This window comes from Pinus tabuliformis, chromosome Q (assembly GCF_031772625.1).
Source record: "Pinus tabuliformis cultivar Carrire ecotype Pingquan chromosome Q, CPIR1, whole genome shotgun sequence".
Lineage (NCBI taxonomy): Eukaryota > Viridiplantae > Streptophyta > Pinopsida > Pinales > Pinaceae > Pinus > Pinus tabuliformis.
The window spans coordinates 1,147,350,102-1,147,369,333 of record NC_142296.1 but is presented as its reverse complement, the minus strand read 5'-3'; the positions used below and the strand labels follow the sequence as shown (position 1 = coordinate 1,147,369,333).

At 37.4% G+C, this 19,232-nt stretch overlaps 1 protein-coding gene across 1 annotated transcript in view; it reads left to right on the top strand.

Moving 5' to 3' along the window:
* Positions 1–18,969, top strand: part of LOC149223650 (uncharacterized) — a 56,948-nt gene extending 37,979 nt beyond the window's left edge. Inside the window, exon 2 of the mRNA XM_089385901.1 lies at positions 18,372–18,969. Coding sequence (XP_089242027.1) covers positions 18,372–18,722 — 351 coding nt within the window. The 3' untranslated portion in view covers positions 18,723–18,969. The remainder of the gene's footprint in view (positions 1–18,371) is intronic.
* Positions 18,970–19,232: the final 263 nt, after the last annotated feature.

Sequence of the window (19,232 nt, the reverse complement as noted above, 5' to 3'; positions counted from 1 at the left end):
AATGCTCCCCCTAAACCTGTGCCAGTTGTTCACTGTTAGATCTGATCACATCAACTCATCCATCAGTGAGGACATCAAAGTATCTTCGTCAATCAGTCATCCATCAAGGTATCAACAACTTATAATAGACTGTAATCATCAACCATCAGAACAGGAAAGCCAAACAATAATTGACTGAAGCATATCAAACCTTTTTCCCGAGTCTGTCCCACTGTTTCTTCATCATACCAAGATATATGCGTCTGTTCAGTTTAGAACTCGTGTATATACGTGGCTTGTCTTTATAGGATCCACATACAAAAAGTGAAATACTGAAATTTCACACCTTCAACTCCCCCTGAGCCTGTACTGTCTGTACCTATTCATTGTTACTACACCAGATGCTCTGTCAGTAATATAAGCAACATGAATATCAAAACAATCATGGGAAACATCATCAAGACAAAACATGTATTGCTCCCCCTAAGATTATACATCATTGATCCTGAGGACCTGATAATCATCTTATGTTCTCATGAGGTCATGTACCTCACATCACTTCTGCAATCACTGTGAGAAGTAAGCTTTTAAAATAATGGACTGTAGTAGGGTCAATCTTCCCTATGTTTCTGACTGATGTTCCTTCTTCCTCCAAATCTGTTTGCACTTTTTACCCATGTGTTGGAACTTATCCCATCTCCTAGTTTTGTTTTGCATACTAGACCTGCAATCAATGGCCTTATGCCCAAATGAGTTACAAGAAAAGCAATACCCATAAAACCATCCTTTATGTCTAGGAGCTGATCTTGTTGTGAAGTGGCTATTTGCTTGAGATTGAAACAATCTGCTTCTGCAGTTGGCTGCAACATGTCCAAAGTTATGACAGATAAAACATTCAACATTCTTGTGATTGTTACTTCTATAGTTAGGAGAAAATGATTTCCTTTGAAAATTTTCTTTCTTTGGTTGTTGGATTGATTGACTGTTCACTTCTTTATCTGGTTTTTCAGAATTTGCTTTGATAGCTTTATGATTGCTTGCACAAGCTTGTGAGCTAGATTCTTCTTTTTCATTTTCAACAAATCCAAGACTAGATTTGATGGAGGGAGACCTTTGATTGCTAAGGATATTGTCTAATATCTTTGAGCTATCTTGAAATCTCAATTGCTTATCCTTTTCTGCTAACTTACCTTCTAGAATACTTACCTCAACCTCTTTTTCACTTCTAGTCTTTTCCAATTGAGTTCTTAACTCAATGATTTCCTTCTTAAACCTGTTTCCTTGTTCTTCGAATACTTGAAGAGTCTCCTCATATCGTTTGTTTGACTTTTCAAGATTGGATTTGAGAGAAATGATTTCTGCTTCAAGTCCTTCACAATAACTGGTTCTTTCTTTAAGTTCCTTGGTTGTTGTATCTTTTTCATTCACTTGATTTCTTAATGATGTTACTTCATCTTGTAGCCTTTGACATTGATCTTCCTTTTCCTTGTACTGCTTCCTTATTTTGTTTCCCTCTTGCAACTGAGTCTTTAACCTGGTAATCTCTTCTTTGTAGGTACAATCCCTTTTATCAAATATATTTTGCTGATCTCTAATTTTATCTGTGAGCCTTTTAACCTCTACTTCTAGGACCATTAGATTTATTTCACTTTTACCCATAAGAGCAAATTCAGTTGATTCACCGTCATATTCACTATCTTCAATATTACATGAACAGGGAAATGGATCACAAGTGGAACAAAAATCAATACCTGATAATTCTTTTGTTTGATCATCTTCATTTTGGATTAATACAAAGGGAGGTGATTTTGAATCTGAATATTCGCTTCCATCTAATAGAAAATCTTCACTGTCACAATTTCTTTGAGATGTCTTCTTCTTTTGCTTCTTACCCATTGTTTTGACAGATCTCCTTCAAGCGATCAAGCTTCCTTTGAAGGACTTTCTCTAATACCAATTGTTGGGAAAAAAATTGGGGGGGGGGGGGGATGAATCAATATTTTCAAATAATTAAACTTTTCAATTTCACAACCTGATTTTTGTACGCGACTTTACTGAAGGGAACCCACGTTTGTACGTGACTGTTATTCATACAAGTAGCGTATATCCAGTAAAACATTTTTTTTCATTTTATTTATTTATTTATTTATTTTCTTCAGTTAATTCATCTTTTGTTTATCTTAAGCCAATGCATCAGTACTTATTCAACATTATATAAACAGTAACCATGTGCAGTAAGAACAAAATAAACCATCACACATGAACACCAGGATTTAAGATTGAAACCCAATGTGGGAAAAGACCATTGCTGGCGCAAACTCATACCAGCACCCACCTACAGAAGGCTACAACCTTCTCTCGTTCTCCAGCACCCACTGGAAGGGAGCTCCAACTCCTTGATCTCGTTTACTGGCACCCATCGGAAGGGAGCTCCAACTCCCTGATTAGATTTACCAGCTACCACTGGAAGGAAGCTTCAACTCCCTCATTGAAGGCTCCAACCTTCAACACCTTCGGGGACCACGTTTAATAAATTTTCATACTGGATCCACTTGCTACAATACATTACAACTTGTAGGCATTGTTTCATCAAATTTTCATATTGAATCCACTACCAACATTTAAGCCCAAAAACAAATATCAAAATTGAAACTGATCACTGCAACAAATCACTCAATCATCATTTGAAACAACCAATATTTGACCCAATTGAATCAACCATCAACTGAAACCCAATCACTGAATCAACTGAATCAACCAAAACTCAACCAATCAACTGAAACCCAAACTTAAACAACCAAAATAGTCAGATCACTATAACCAGAATACCAATCAACATACTGCACATCACAAAAACCAGATTTTGTTACTGCAAACCTTGATCAACCATATATCAAAATATATATGCTATTTTACAGTAGCAAACCCGCATGTGTACGCGCTTTTCATAAAGCATACTCGTGTACAGATATTAAACCACTGAATCTTGAAAGTGAACCACTGTCATCTTGAACTAAACACTGTGTCATACACAAAACCACTGCATCATTTTGAAATAATCACAAAACCTTCACTGAACTTCAATCACAAACAATAAGTATCATCATCATTCTTCAATCAATCAATCCTTAATCAAAACATCACTGTTTAAGCCCATATCATCAAGAAGACTTCATTGACAAACATGAGAAATATATCAGGATTGATTAAACTGATCAGACATCCTTTTCATCAAAACCCTAGTTTCTGTATGCGCTTTCCTCAAAGCATATCTGCATGTATACGCGTTTTTCAGGAAACAAGCCCGCATATAGATCAAGATATATACGCGACTTACCAGAATCAAAACCGCATGTATACGCGCCCTTTAGGCTAGAAAAACCGCATACAATTATGCATTTACTCGCACAAAAACTTCACTGCATCACAAAACTTCAGACATACCCAAATCTCGGCATACACAAAAAAATCATGCGTCAAGACACTACCAACACAGATCAAATCACCTTATAATCAAGATTGTCATCTCAGATTTATTATATCTGATCCATCATCAAATTCTCGGGTGTATACTTAGTTTTAGATCAAGCAAAACATTAACAATCCATTATATGCATATTTGCTTCAGATCTAACTATTCATAAAATATTCATCACTTGCATAACCACTACCACTTTGATCTTCATCTCTTTATATAGCGTAGCCCTTACCCAATACCACAGGTCAAAACTATACTCCAGCTGATGGTTTTCTTAGATGGGATCAAAACAATTATTGCTGGGCTCAATACCACAGGGCAATACCATGGTAAGGACCCTTGGTATTTAAAATACCATGATGTAGAAACTGTACGTGCCTTTGCTATTTCATACACGTGTGTGGATGCGCGTCTTTGCTTCACAGAACCCACGTATACTTTACTTTGCTTCTCTAAACCTCAGTGTGTACGCTACTTTGCTTCATAGAACCTTTGTATACTCGACTTTGCTTCATATAACTTGTGTATACTCGACTTTGCTTCACGAAACCTGTGTATACTTTTTCAAACTTCATCTTTATCGTTTCTCTATCTCTGAACTGCTATACCTTTGATCAAACTCTCTGTCACATGTAGACACATCTCGTTGACATCTTCATCAAGTAGGTTTCCATCAAAGGACACCTCATCAAGGACAACACATCAGTCATAATGCCAACAAAATGCACATGCAAATTGTTGTAGTAAAAATGCAAAAAAAGAAGCAAAATGCACTTACTTGTTGCTTGAATCACCTCCAAAATGCACTTGTTGCTTGAATCACCTCCAAAATGCTCCCAAACCCTTTGCTAGAAGCTGCCACACACTCACAATAGAAGACACACTCAACAATGAGTGCCAAATGAGCCCAAAATCAGGATTAATTGGCCGCGCGACACTTTTTGAGGGGACACGTGTTCCGAAATTGAGACACGTGGAGCACGTTGTTAGGATTCGCTTGTCTGTCGACTCCTATGATCCAGGACACGTTGGACATGCTCACAGGACCCCTGTCCCAACAAATCATGTCTGATTCGTGGGATTCGGGACACGAGAGGGGGTTTTGATGAACCTGGTTTCTTAGCTTGCGCACTAGCAACCCCTATATCCTTGTGCAAATTCTCTTATTTCCTAGCACACAAGAGGCCCCTATTTTATAGCTTAGGTCCCTATTTCCTTGCGCACTTGTGATCTCCTATTTCTTAGGACACAAGCTCCTCCAATTTGTGCACACATAATCAAAGAATGATCTCACAACAATATGTTAATTATGTGCCTTCGTCCTTTTCTTTATAGACACAATTAGAGCATGCAAGGAAGACCCAGTTCAATTTTAGAAGTCAAGTTGTGATTGCGTGTCAACTGAGAGTTCAATTAATTCTCTCTCCAATCAACACTTGGAGCCTTAACTCGTTCTCCCCTCAATCAATAGTGAAAACTAACTCGTTCTAGCTGAACTTGTAACTGCCACCTCGTTTTGTAGTCAAATTGAAGAAGACACCACGTAACTGAAGCTCCAACTCTACGCATGCCGTCTTGATGATCATTCCAGTAAACTAGAAATAAACTCATCCTAACTGAAGTCTAACTCATGAGCTCACACTCATGCTAGAGAAAGACAAATTGAGGTCTTCACTGGCTAAGGCACAAGGTAGAAGACCTTCACTCGCTACATTTTCAACAGCTAAGACACCAAGCTAGAAGAATACCTTCCACAACAACAAAAGTCAACACTGCCTCCGAGCTAGGAAGGGATTCTCTACCACCCCCAATCCTTGTAAAACTTGAACTTCCCCCTTCACTAGAGGCTTGGTGAGAATATCTACAACCTCCTTCCCTTTAGGTATGTACTGCGATCTCACAACACCTCTCTTGACCATATCTTTGATGAAGTGATATCTGATCTCTATGTGCTTGGACTTACAATGAAACACTGGAATCTCCAAAAGTTTGATGCAACTTTGGTTATCGTAGTGTATAATGGTAGGTCCCATATTGAGATCAAATAAACCTATGAGCATCTTGTGAAGTCAGATGGCCTCACCACTTGCCAGACTCATTGCCATGTACTCCCCATCTTCTGAGCTAAGTGCCATTGAATGTTGATTGTTGAACCTCAAGGTCATTGATGAACCCAAGCTAAAACTAACCTAGAAGTAGATTTCCCATCTATTGCACTCCTTGCCCAATCAAAATATGTATACGCTTACAACTGTACTTCACCAACTTTGACATACCTCAATCCAAAATCCACTATACCATGAAGGCACTTCAACACATGTTTTGTTGCCTCTTAATGAACCAAGGTTACTTAGGAGCAGGGGTGGGGGCAGAGTGACATTTTCAAAAGCTCTCGGTTTGGGAACGAATTTTTATATAATATATATTTTGTATATTTTGATGCATATATGTCAACAAAAGCATGTAGAATGATGAATTAGATATAAAAAAGCATAAAAACATAGATTGAACCATATAACATCAATCGTCTAGAAGTTATAATCTTTGTCAACCACGTCCACAAGTTAGTAACATACAACATATCGAGTTTTATGATTCATCAATCTTAAAGTTTCAAGCTTTCAAAATTCAATACGTAACATTTATCATCATTGGTCACCAAAATTATATAAAAATTCTAACATGAAATGAAATGTTATAAAATGAAATGAAATGAAACAACTTTCAACTTTCACGAAGCATCATATTCATAATTCATGACCAATGAGTTGTAATTGCCAACTTCAAACTCCAAACTTAAATTGTCATATATTGTTTACAAAAAATATCATAATAAATATGAGAGAGTCAACAACTATAAAAACTACTAGAAACTAGAAAAGACAAGTAAATCTATTATCTATTGCTAATGCTTGGGCCTCTTCCCGCCACGAGAAATGTCTAATTTTTTAGTCTTGTTTGAAAATCAGGATCTTTGTCATTAATATCACCCTCTAAGCATTAATATCCAGAGGTATCTTTGTCATTACCTCTGGATCTGCATAGGGATATTTGTCATTAATATCATCCTCTAAGCATTAACATGAGATAGAAAAAACATGGCATGTCAAGTCAAGATTTTGCTTGAGTGATGGGTACATTTTTAGTAGGGTCATGATAGAGGAGTTCGACAAACAATGTCACTAACATCAAGGTACATAGAGGGATTGGTGCTCTTGATTAAAAACGAGTTCCATACCCTAATACATGACAAAATCTAATGGAAACATTGCAATTCCCCCAATCCTAGAAAACTGATAAGTCTGCTGGATTTTGAATGAGTTCTAAAATTCTACTTTGTCCATATGAAATCCAATGAGGTCGGAACGACTCTCAATTGCAAAAAAGGCTAGGGGGCGAAAATTTCACTCTCAGGGTCGCTCCCTGTGGGAGCATGCTCCCGGGGTCGCTCTTGAGTCTCTCCTGAAGGGAGTGCGCTCTGGGAGCGGATTCGAGAGGGGGGGGACCGCTCCCCCGCAATCCTGTAATGAACTTGCCTCGACTCCACCATAAATTCGTTGAGTGTGTTCATTGCAAAGCATAGATCTAGCTTAATATTGACTAGATACATCAAGGGCCCAATAAGTTAGTGGGATCCACCAACTCACTCTCAAAAACATCAATCTTCTTGAAGTTGGTGATCATGGATGTAGACACGGGCCTACAATCCCCCATCCTGAATCTACATAGAATCTCAATTGCATATTTGCCTTGCCCAAGGAAAATTTCTCTTGCCTGTTGCCACACCTCCAATCCCAAAAAGAAGTGCATCAGCCCAATATCCTCCATCTCGAACTCTGAAGCAAGGTCCTTCTTACACATCCCAATGAGCCTCTTTGATCCCATCAAGAAGAGATCATCAACATAGAGGACCAAGATGAGTAGCTCACCCTCAACAAGTACATATTACAAGTTTGAGCCCACCACACTCTTGGTGAAGCCCAATCCAAGAAAGTACCCATCGTGCATGCGATGCCTGCTTAAGTCCATAAAGGGCCTTCGTCAATTTCCAAACATGAAACTCCCTCGCATGCACTTCAAATCCCTGAGGCTGCTCAACATACTCCTCTTCCTCAATCACCCCATTGAGGAAGACAGTCTTCAAATCCATCTAATGTATCCTCCTCCCCATCTTTGAAGCAATAGATAGGACCACCTTGATAGATGCATGTTTAGTGACAAGTGCAAAGGTCTCTTCGTAGTCCACTCCCTTCTTCTAGGAGAATCCTCTTGCCACGAACCTTGCCTCATACTTCTCGACATTGCCATATGTTGTATGCTTGATCTTATAGATCTATCAAGAAGTGATCGTTAACTTCGTCTCAGGCCTCGACACTATGTCCCATATATCGTTCCTCACAATGGAATTGTATTCCTCCACCATGGCATCCCTCCAGACTGCTTCCTCGAAAGTAGAAGGCTCGAAATCACTGATGTTGTTTGTCAAGGCCATGTAGCTGGAAAATCTAGTTGGTCTTCTACTCTGCTTGAACATCCTACTAGGAGCTTCCACATGCTCCTCTGCATCTCTCAAATTTTGCTCGGCCCATCTCAACCTCCTCCTGGTAAAGCTAGAAGGAATACCTTGCTCCTCCTAAACTAAAGGCTATTTCCCCACTGCCGGTGTCGCTAGTCCCTCCTCAACCTTCGGTGCCTCTCACTCCCACTCCTCTATCACCATTGGCTTAGTATCATGTGACCTCCTAAAGGTCCTACGCTCCTCGAATCTAACATCCATGTTGATGGTGACTCTCTTTTGTGTTGGAATGTAGACCCTGTAGGCCTTTGAGACCTCACTATAGCCCACAAAGATCCCTCTCTCAGAAGAGGGCTCCAACTTAGTCTTCTTCTCTGATAGAATATGGACATAAAATGGACTACCAAATATAAGAAGGTGGCTCACCTCTAGTCTCACTCTTGTAAAAGTTGCCCCCTAAGGAGTCTTGCCCTTGATTGCCTTGTGAGAACTCCTGTTTTGTAGGTATATTGTTGTATTGCAAGCCTCCGCTCACAAGAACATAAGCAAGTCTTAATTGTGGATCATTACCTTCATTGCTCGAACTGTGGTCCTGTTCTTCCTCTCCACAACCCTATTCTCTTGAGGGCTATAAGGCACCATGAGTTCTCTCTTGATTCCTCCCTCCCTAAGGAAACCCTTGAACTCATTGGAGGTATACTCATCCTCGTTGTTTGATCTCACCGCCTTGATCTTCTTTCTAGTATGATTCTCCACAAGAGTTTTAAACTCTTGGAACCCATTGAAGAGCTCATCCTTGGTCTTCAAGAAGTAGATCTATGTCTTCTCGGAATAGTCATATATGAAGGTAACTGAACCTTGTGATTGACGCTACTGACATAGGACCACATGCATACGAATCCACCAAGTCCAATACTCTCTTGGAATTGGTCTCACTGTGAGGAGAGGTTGCCTTGGCATGTTTGCTAAGTGCACATCCATTACGCACACCCTCCTACTCCACCCTGATCTCTAGAAAACCAGTGACAATCTCCCCCAATAGTGTGGTAAAGCCCTGTAATGTAGATGCCCCATCCTCTTGTGCCAAAGCTCATTGTACTTGTCACTGTCATGCACCAGGGCCTTTACAAGTTGTCCTCTCAACAAATATAGGTTGCTCTCCTTGATCCATATCACACGCCTCATCCTGGGATCAACTCCTCTAGGCCTCACAGAAACTTCATCTCCCATGAAGTTGACCTTAAGTCCCCTGTCTACCATGGCCAATATGGAGAGCAAGTTCTTCTTCAACCCCGATACATATAACACCTCCTTAACTTCCATAGGACTCCTTGAGTCCACTTGGAATATGCTGCCAACGCCCTCTACTACACATCTCCCATTATCTCCAAGCTCTGCATGGAGATCTTGGTGCTCCTTGGTAAAGTTGGTAAAGAGGTCTTGAGATCCTTTTGTATGACACTATGATGAGAAGCTCCATTGCCCACAAACTACCGACCACGAGCGATGGTGCCAAAAAAGCAAGAGACCAAAGCAAACTCCTTTTCAAACTTCTTGGAATGATCATCCATCTGCGCTACTATTGCTGTAGAAGTTTTCCCTTCGCCTTTCTTTTTGTTGGGACATTGTCTGGCACAATGATTGAACTTTTGACATGCAAAGCATTTAACTTTGTTGATAATCCTTTTTCCCTTGTGAAGGTGCTCCTCCACCCTAGTTATGCTTGGATTTCCCTTGCCCTTATTCACTTGCCCAACAAGAGCAAGGTTCTCATCTCCACCCTTGCGCTGCCCACCAGTCATCGAACTTTCTCAGATCTCCTTCTAGGTAATGTCATCCCATAACTAGTTATAATCTGGAAGTTGTTGCCTAACAAGGATCCCCTCCACAAAAATGGTCTATTGCTTGGCACAACCCTTCAAGGCTACTTTTACAAGCTCTGAATCATCCACGACTTCCCCTACAACTGATAGTTCTTCACGAACCTGTTGAATCCTAGCGATACACGTGCCACACTTATTGATCATTCTTTTTTATTGGCACGTGTTGAGGAGGTGGTTGAGCTTACACAATTTTTGAGGGCTAGTTATGCGTGCTTCCTATTGACCACTCCATGTCAACTACCCGATAGCTATACATCTTTTTGTGTAGGGATTTCCATCATGTCCGAGCACTCAGATGATCCACAGATTCATCATTATCATCTATATGTACACTGGAGTTATGTAAACCCATTCTGCATTTTGTAATGTAAATGATCCCAGTAAGACAAATGTATGTAACAACCTAGGTAAATTTATTTTTCTGATGATGATTTCTATCCTAGGAGGTTTTTAGTCTCACTGATTCATGTGTGTTTCTAAACACGGATGATCGACAAAGTTTTTCCCTCCAGCCTCACCCCAAAGTTAGGGTGGATTATTTATCGAGTATCAGTAAAAGTGATTTGGGAATAATTCTAACTATTTGGTTATATTATTTTATTACAAGTCACTTAGTCTACTAGATCATATTTTGTCGTAGAAATGGGTAATTATTGAGGGTCTATAACGAATGGGTGTTCCCCCTTCATGGGCTAGAAATATAATATTTCATGTAAAAAAATATTTAGTGCATGGTCCTTCATAGTTAGACACCATGGCTAAATACTAGAGGGTTGGAAAAATTAAAATTAATAATCCCCTCATAAGTCAATTAATTAAAATTTCTGGCTAAAATAAATTAAAATGCTAAAGCTAAAAATTTAATTAATTAAGGTCCTAGGCAAAATTAAATTCTCCAACATTTAAAATTCGTGGGTTTTAAAGCTTTTAATTTTTGGAGGTCCCTAGCCAAGAAAATTGAAAATTTCAAGATATTTTGAACCCTTGGGCCAAGTCAAATTCAACTTTTTGCGGCAACTAACTCAAAATAATCATTTTTGAGTTAATTAAAAGTGAAATTCGAATTTCCTCAAAAAGTAACTTTATTTCAACGGTGATGATTAAAAGATCATTTGATCTTCATCAACGGTTGAGATTGTTTTAACGGGGATGAAGCTAATTAGCCATTGGAGAATTTTTTTTTTATAAATGAGAGGCTTCTTTCTATTATTTGGATTCGATTTTTGAATTGTGTACTTGCTCTAAGAAAACTCTTGTAATTTTTTCTGATTAATAAAACGCAAAGACTTTGGGGTTTCAGATCGCGGTGTTCTTCTTTCAGATTTATGTGGTAATATTGTTCTTAATCCTTTGCTGCTTTTATTTGCATTTGCTGGTTAATAGCCTTTGAGGATTGATCTGTGTACAGGGATTTTGCACAGATTTTTGGGTTTTTTAGAAAAGCATTTTAATTTGATAGAAGTAGCAGGTATCTCTATTTCTTGACAATTTTATGATCATTTTTTAAATCCCTATTAACCTAACAAACAGATTTAAGTGTGCAGAAGTTATCATTCAGAATTTGAGCGTTTGGGGAAGTCCTTAGCTGGATCGACTCTCAGTTTACATAATCTAAAAGAGTCCACTGTGTTTTTAATTTATGAAGTCATCTTATAGAATATCTTACTTACAAAGTTGAAGAAAATTTGCAAGAAGATTGTGGGAATTTTTTTTTAGGGCCTTGAGGCCCTGCATTGGCCATCTCCCACCTCCTTACGGCTTCACATCATTCTTCTTTCAGCCTTCCTTTCTTCACCCTCCTTTATCACTAAATTTTCTCCATTAATTTCCCTAAAAAATTTAACAAAAAATTTCTGAGTTTGGCATTTGCATTGGGGAATTTTTAGTGACTTGGGCAGCCCATCTTCAAGTGTTTTCAAGCCCCTAGGGGCTGATTGGTGCACATCCTCTAAACCCTTACGTCTTATCTAATTGAAAGCAAGATTAATACTGACATAAAATTATAGTTATCTGAAATTTAGCAGCAAATTAGTTTGCATATTTCACTGCAATACATTTCAGAAATATAATTACTTTTAGAAATTTTTGCATGCTATTTTCTAAATATTATTTCACTGTTTTTTTAGTAATTTTCTGAGTTTTTAGATCAAATATATCAATAGATCAAAAAGAATTAAACTCAGAAATTTTCTGACTCTAGCAGCAGATTTAATTTACATTTTTACCACTCTATAATCACAGAAATAGAAGTTAACTGCAGTAACTTTTGCAAACAATTTTCCGAAAATTGTTTTACTGCTGTTTGGTAGTTTATTTATGAGTTTTTTAGATCAAATACATCCATAGATCAGAAATAATTAAACTTAGAAATTTTCTTAATTGTAGTTATCAGTTTGTCATTTAAAATTTTCTGCTGTTATACATCGAAATTTATGAATATTGCATGGTTACATCACTGATGTTTTAGAATATATTGTTGGTTTTAACATTTGATGTAAGCGCTGATTACTACACTGATATTTCATTAATGTGATTTGAGTTTAAAACATTTAGTTTAATTTCTGAAGTTTATTTGTTTTTTACATGCTTATGCAAGTATGACTAATGTAGTTTTACTTATGCATCTAATGATCTTGATTGAGTATTTTATACAAATGAATTTTTGAATTTAAAGGTGTTTTATTCCATCATTTTACATTTCAGTTCATTGTGCATTTCAGTAATTATTTGTGCAGATTTTACATTTTGCAGTGCTGGAATAAGTATCTGCGTTCACATTTAGAAGTTAGAACACCACCTTTTTGAGACTTAAGTCTCTACATTTCACATGGTTTTAAATTTTGCATTTGCATATGAGACAGTGGAATCTTTTCAGCAACAGTTTCCCATCCTTTACTTGAACCTTATTTTCTTTGCAAGATAGTTGACTCCACAAGGCATTGGTATCATTCTATTCAAATCATTTTGAACTTTTAAAACCTTGCGCAATCTAAAACAAGTATTGGTTGCTTAGCTGTGTCTCCCAGGTTGGTTGGTTCCCAACTAATCTATCATTTTTCCATTTCCATAGGGCCTACCCGCTTTAATCTGCTATTCGGAGACAACTCAAATGGAGTGATTGGATATCAGTGTGACAACCCTCGATTTGAGCCGTTGTCGCAGTGCCTAGACATTTTGTGCGACAACACACCCTAGTCATTTGTTTATTTTCACATTCATTTTAGCTACTTTTCTAGTCATTCTAGGTGGTTTGCTCTGTTGGAATGTCCATTTACACCTTTGAATAAGCCATGGTCACACTATGTGTTCACCTTGATGAAGAGTTTTTGACTTGGAACTCATACACCCTTGCTATTTTGGGAGACTCTTCACATGGTTTGAGATTCTCTTGGAGACTGTTACGTTATTCATTGACGTGGTCTCATGCTATTTTTGGAGTGTTATACCCTCTCTTTGTCGATCACTTGTGCTATTTGGATGGCACACTTGCTGCAGGTTGTTACATTCTATTTTGGGATAGTGGTTGCAACCACCTTGAACCATCTCCTAGAGTGTGCCCTTATGGAGAGTATTTTATTATTATATGTTGGATAGACCACCTTGTTATGTGCTTTAGCTTATTGATTCTTTCATGGTAGAATCATACTATTACTTGATGACCAATTCAAATCCATTGTGACTTTTTTTCATTACTTGTTTGACTCATCAAACACGATCACTAGGTTATTATTTTTTATTGTGAGGAGGTTGAGCGTAGAACTCTATAAATAAAAAGCCACTCTCATTTGTTTTGGTTGTTGAGTAAGATAACATTAGAGCATTACTTCTTGGAGAAAATATATTGGAGATCATTGATTTTATGTTGTGTGAGCAATTTGTTGTGGGTTGGAGCTTTATTTCTGGGAGCCAAGGGATTGGACCAAGGCCATCCAAGCAAGAAACAACTTCAAGTGGTGGATCAGTTCGTGTGTGAGCTCTCTCTTGTTTATTTTATATTGTTTCTTTTAGATACTTATAATCTAATTTCTTAAATAGTAGCAACTAGATTTAATGATATTTAGGCAAGCAAATAGCTAGGTTTGATATTGAAATTGATACCTTTTAGGATAATTTTCTTGCATAATGCCTAGCTCAAGTTTTCGGCCATAGAGGATTCTTATAGCATGCTTTGGGGCAGCCCTTTGATCCTCAAAAATGGATAAATTTAGAACCTCATGAATAGTTTATGACTCTATTAGCCCAGGGATAGGCTAGGCACTAGTCTACCTCTTTCATCCATCATACAATGAAACAAATATTTTTTTTTCCTAGCAATTTCTACTTCTTTTATATTCTGGAAATCACATATAAATTTCTATTTTGAGTATTTTGTAATTTTTACCACACGTTTTGTTTAGAAATTTAATTTTAGTTAAGGATCTTAATTTTATACCTTATACTAGAGTAATTTGATTTTATGCATGTTAGAAATGATATTTTAGATCCCGGTTTTGAGTTTTGTGCAATTTCAACACTTCAGAAATCACATTTCAAGCCTTGCATGATGACCTAAAACCTCAAATTTCATAATAGCCTAGGTAAAATCTGATTTTCCCTATGTTTCGCCAATTCTTTAGGACGGGAGCGCATGAGCAGGGTGACACACAAGGGGGATGTGTGGGAGCACCTCCAAATTTTAGGAAAATTCAGGGGGGATGGGGTGACGTTGGGGTCCCTGTCTCTAAAATCATAAAAGATAAAAAGAATAATTATAAAATCCCAATAATAGCAATTCATCCCATGCAAATTCACCATTGTGCAATCTAGTGGAAATGTTATAATCTTGTTATTCCTGAAATCATGAATACTATTAAGTCTGCCGAATTCCAGAATCCAAATAGAATATGAAATTGTACTTTAAGAATTTAATATTACCATTACTGACCAAGTTCCTAGACTGCTCAAATTTCTATCCCTTCTTTTTCTATCTTTATGGGTTGTTAGACAAAAAAATTTGTGGGTGGGAAGAGGAGCACATAGGTGTCTCCCTTATAGGGGACGAGGGGTGCTCAGATGTCCCCCTTTTAGGGAAACATGACCCCCACACTAGGAAACATTTCCCTATACATTTCCCTGAGTTTCCCCAAAAGGGGACGTGGGGAAGTCTTTCCCCAGGTGTCTCCCTGTCCCCGAAGCATGGGAAATGTTCGAGGCACACCCCCCACCCTGGGGGCCATTTTCCCATGGAATACGGGATTTTCCACATTCTATAATTAGTTTAAATTTCTGTGTTACATCAAGTTTAAGAAATCCACTTTTTCCAGATTGTATTAGAGCTTTGAGCTTCACCTTTAGATCACATATTAGGCTCAATTTGAGTATTTAGCATTTTAGAATATTACATTAGAATTTCACTTGTAAATTTCTGCATTTTGTACTCATATTTAACAGAGAAAAATAATTTCTATATTGCATTAGTGAGCATCAGCATTTCGTACTTTATTTTGCTCGCATTGTTTATTTGCAAATCAGAGAAAACATCTCCACATAGCATCATTTAAACTTGAGATTTGACAAAAGTCTAAACACATAATATAGTATATTTAAAATAGGATTAGATATAGGTAAATAATTAATAAATTACTATATTCCAATGTATATTGTGGCCATATGAAAAGTCATGACTCTTACACCCTATTTGTATACAATGCAGGCCATGCATCAATGTAACATATAATGAGTTAAATAATAAAATAGATATTTTTATTTTGGGTTTATTGCACTTAACATTCACTACCCTATGTACTTGGTTGGGAATCTAAACATACACACTTCATCGAAACACTTGCAAAGTAGATTAGAAACCGAATCACATTAAGTCCTTGAGCACTCCATTGACACATTTAAACCTTGGACTTGCCTTAGGGGTAAGCCCCCTTGAGTTGGAGAAGAGCCAACCTAAAGACAAAGGAAGAGCTGGAAAGATGACGATGAGTAGCCTTCCTGAGTCGCACAAATAACACCTTGCACTTGAAACTTTATATTTTGTGGGTGCTAGATTTTTCTATAACATAAACCATTTAGCTAGGAGTATAGATTGCTTTCCTTTTATCATCTAGTGACTATGGAGTTGTGACAACTTGTACTAGAGGTGGATACTTTCAATTGAATATTGGGATGCCTGAGTCTTTCTGGAGGGATTAGGGATGAAGTTTTGGTCACCCTCTATTGCGATTCATGATGACTGAAGTAACATGAATTGTGGGTGCTATTGAAATTGACAGAAGAATCCAGTGCAAGTGCTGTGCTTGTTTCGAAATTAGGAATCAAGATTCAGAACCTGGACCCTAACTGTTTTTTTTATAAATCAATATTTAAAAATTTAAATTTTGTATTAAAACAAAACCAAGGAAACTTGAGTTAAAACATATCAACCGTTTCACTTTCTTACTCATTGCCAATTGAGGAATGGGACAAAACCACCAAGTTTGCTGGAGATTCAATGGCTGCAATTGCTAAGTAGATAGCATCATCAAATATTTACAGCTATAACACCAAAATGTTATTAGCCAAATTGAAGAACGGTGAGAAGAAGCAAAACGGATTTCTCTAATTGCAAGAGGAGAGACAAAATTTAGAAGTAGTGGAAAACTATGTAGTGTGAATGCTTCTGAATTCAGATTACCAACCTATGACAACATTAACGACAAAAGCTATATGCAAAGAGAGATCCATCAAGTAGAGAGACACATTGCAAGTGAAATTTAACCGTGCAGATGAGAGTTATAGTTCTCTGGAAGGCATACTCTAAGGACAACTCAATGTACAGAATTACTAAAATACAGTATTGATATAAGCATGATGATTACAACTACAATAATACTAACTCTAAAATGATCAGCTTGAGCATTTGGGAACAAATTATTCAAATTTGACCAAGTTAGCAAATAATTATCATGTAAACTGTGTGCTCATTGTTCTTGGATCTGATGATGTTAAAAATTGTTCAAAACATGCAAGTAAGGGGTAAATCTTCCACAATTCTGTCATTCCGATCTGGATCTACTTATATTGGAAACAGATCCAATTTTAGGAAACAGATTTGCTCCAAAATACGAAAAATCCCAAGAATCCAACATGGGTTCGAGATTCCATTAAAAATTGGATGCAGGTGTGGGGTGCCTTAAGGTGAATCTGGTAACTATGCTGACGACTCTTTATGGTATTGCATCTTTGACATCTGTTATCCCTGGTCCTTAATGCATGATGGGTGTCCTTTGTCCTGGAGGAGAGATGAATTTGTTGGCTTTCTTATAAGCTGAGGGTATTTATATGGTTGGTGCTGTATCTGGGGATGTCTTTTGACCTGGAGGGGAGATGGATTTGTCGGCTTTCTTATAAGCTGAGGGGATTTATGTGGTTGGTGTTGTATTTGGGGATCCTATCTAAAACCCGTTTGGCCAAGAGTAGGCTCTTGGATGCACTTTTCTATGTTTGTAGCCACTCAAAAGACAATGAAGCACATCCTCAAGGATTGTATTTTTCTCAGAGTTGTTGGAGGTATTTGCAAGATCAGTGTTCATTCCCATTTCAGGGCAGGGTTTTTCGCCAAGCTGCTTTGTTTTGTGGTTGTGGTTTCTTGATTTGTTCTTCTTTGACAGGGGTATGGCACTGTTTGAGGATTTCAGCATTATTCATTCTTTGGAAAATCAGGTGTAAATTTGTTTTTGAGCATGAGGCCAGTTCATTGCCTGTTTTGTAGCATGTAGCATAGTGAGGGACACCATCAGCATTTAGCCAATTGTGCACTGTTGATCAAGGATGCTCACTATTTACAACGCATGGTTTATTCTGACTTTATTTCTTTTTTAGTTACATTATGGAAGTGATCATGATGTTCATTATATACATCCTCCTTTTTGTTCTTAATTTGTAATTATTTTTCTGTAAATATAAGATGCATTTTTTAAAATTTTTATGTTGTAAATTTCCTTATCTGTCATATAGTACTGTTGTTGACTACATAGAACTTGAGGTTCATAAAATGACATAATATGTAACACGTGAAAATTGAACAAGTTACAGTAACGTTGATGGCAATAGACTTAGGACATTCTTATGGGTGTGCATAAATTTTCCTTGTATTCATCTTTTCCACATGATAGTGATATTTCAAGGGTCAGGAAAAACTGTTGGAATTTTTAACTTCGAACGTTCCATAGTACTAAGACATAGTATCCTTAGGGAAATTTGATATACTATGTTGCAATAGTGCGGAAGGTTGGAAATTGAAAATTCTAACACAGATTTTCTCTATGCTTCAAAAATTCCTCTTCCTTTTTGTTTTGGTTTTTCTTGGGTAAGGTTGAGATATCGCCCGTGAACTTTCTTGTATTGTTAATGTGTGGGCAGAGACATTTCCATAGGTTTTAATGGGTATCTAATGACTTTAGAGGAATTTATGATGAAATCTCAAGATATGTTGCTATATTCCCGTTATCCTAATATACATATTTTTGATCTTTTGCAACTGCAGAAGATAAAAGATGAACTGGATGCGAAGGTTGGGAAACTGTGCCTTAGGCCTATTACTCAAGATGACATTGATGCAGTGCTACAAAGTGATCCAACTATCAACATTGAACGACCTATCAACATAGAACGCTTTGACGAGATAGCCAGAAAAGTTTTGAAGCGTGTAGCACTGGAGAGGGGTAAAAGACTAGGTTTTTTCATTGTGGGAGGTATTTTGGTGGTCCATTTGTTAAAAGGAACTGTTACGAAGATACCTATTATAGGGCCCACTGTTGGCACAGTTGTGAACGTGTTCATTCCAACAACAGTTCTTGGTGCAGCAGCTGGTATTGCAGGAGCAATGCATATGTGATTTTCCCCCTTCTTTTCACATAAGAGCCCCAACCATTGATCATGGCAGCACATATCCCCCATCCCTATACTCTATACCCTCGAACTATACGGAAGAAAAATAGCCCTCGACTCTAGACCCTCCACTGTTATGGCATGACTAACATGATTGAAACATGCGTTGCATATGTCGAGTATGGTTATTTGTACAAATTCTGAAGTATTTTTGTTTATTTAATTGATTATGTAATTGCATGCTTCATCTTTCAGTAACTTTTTTTTTTTTCCCAATAGTATGTAAACCAAGAAATGTAAACCAAGAAATGTAAGGACAGATACTAAATTTTTGCCACATAAATTTTTAGCATGTATCAGTCTTGTACTAAGTGAGGACAAAGTGTGCTTTCTGGAAGCAAGTGTCAAAAAGTGCTATTTTCCATATATATATATATATGTATTTATATTCAAAAAATACATCTAGAATGCCAAATTAGTTGTAGAAGAAATGAAAACACACATATTTGTATATAAA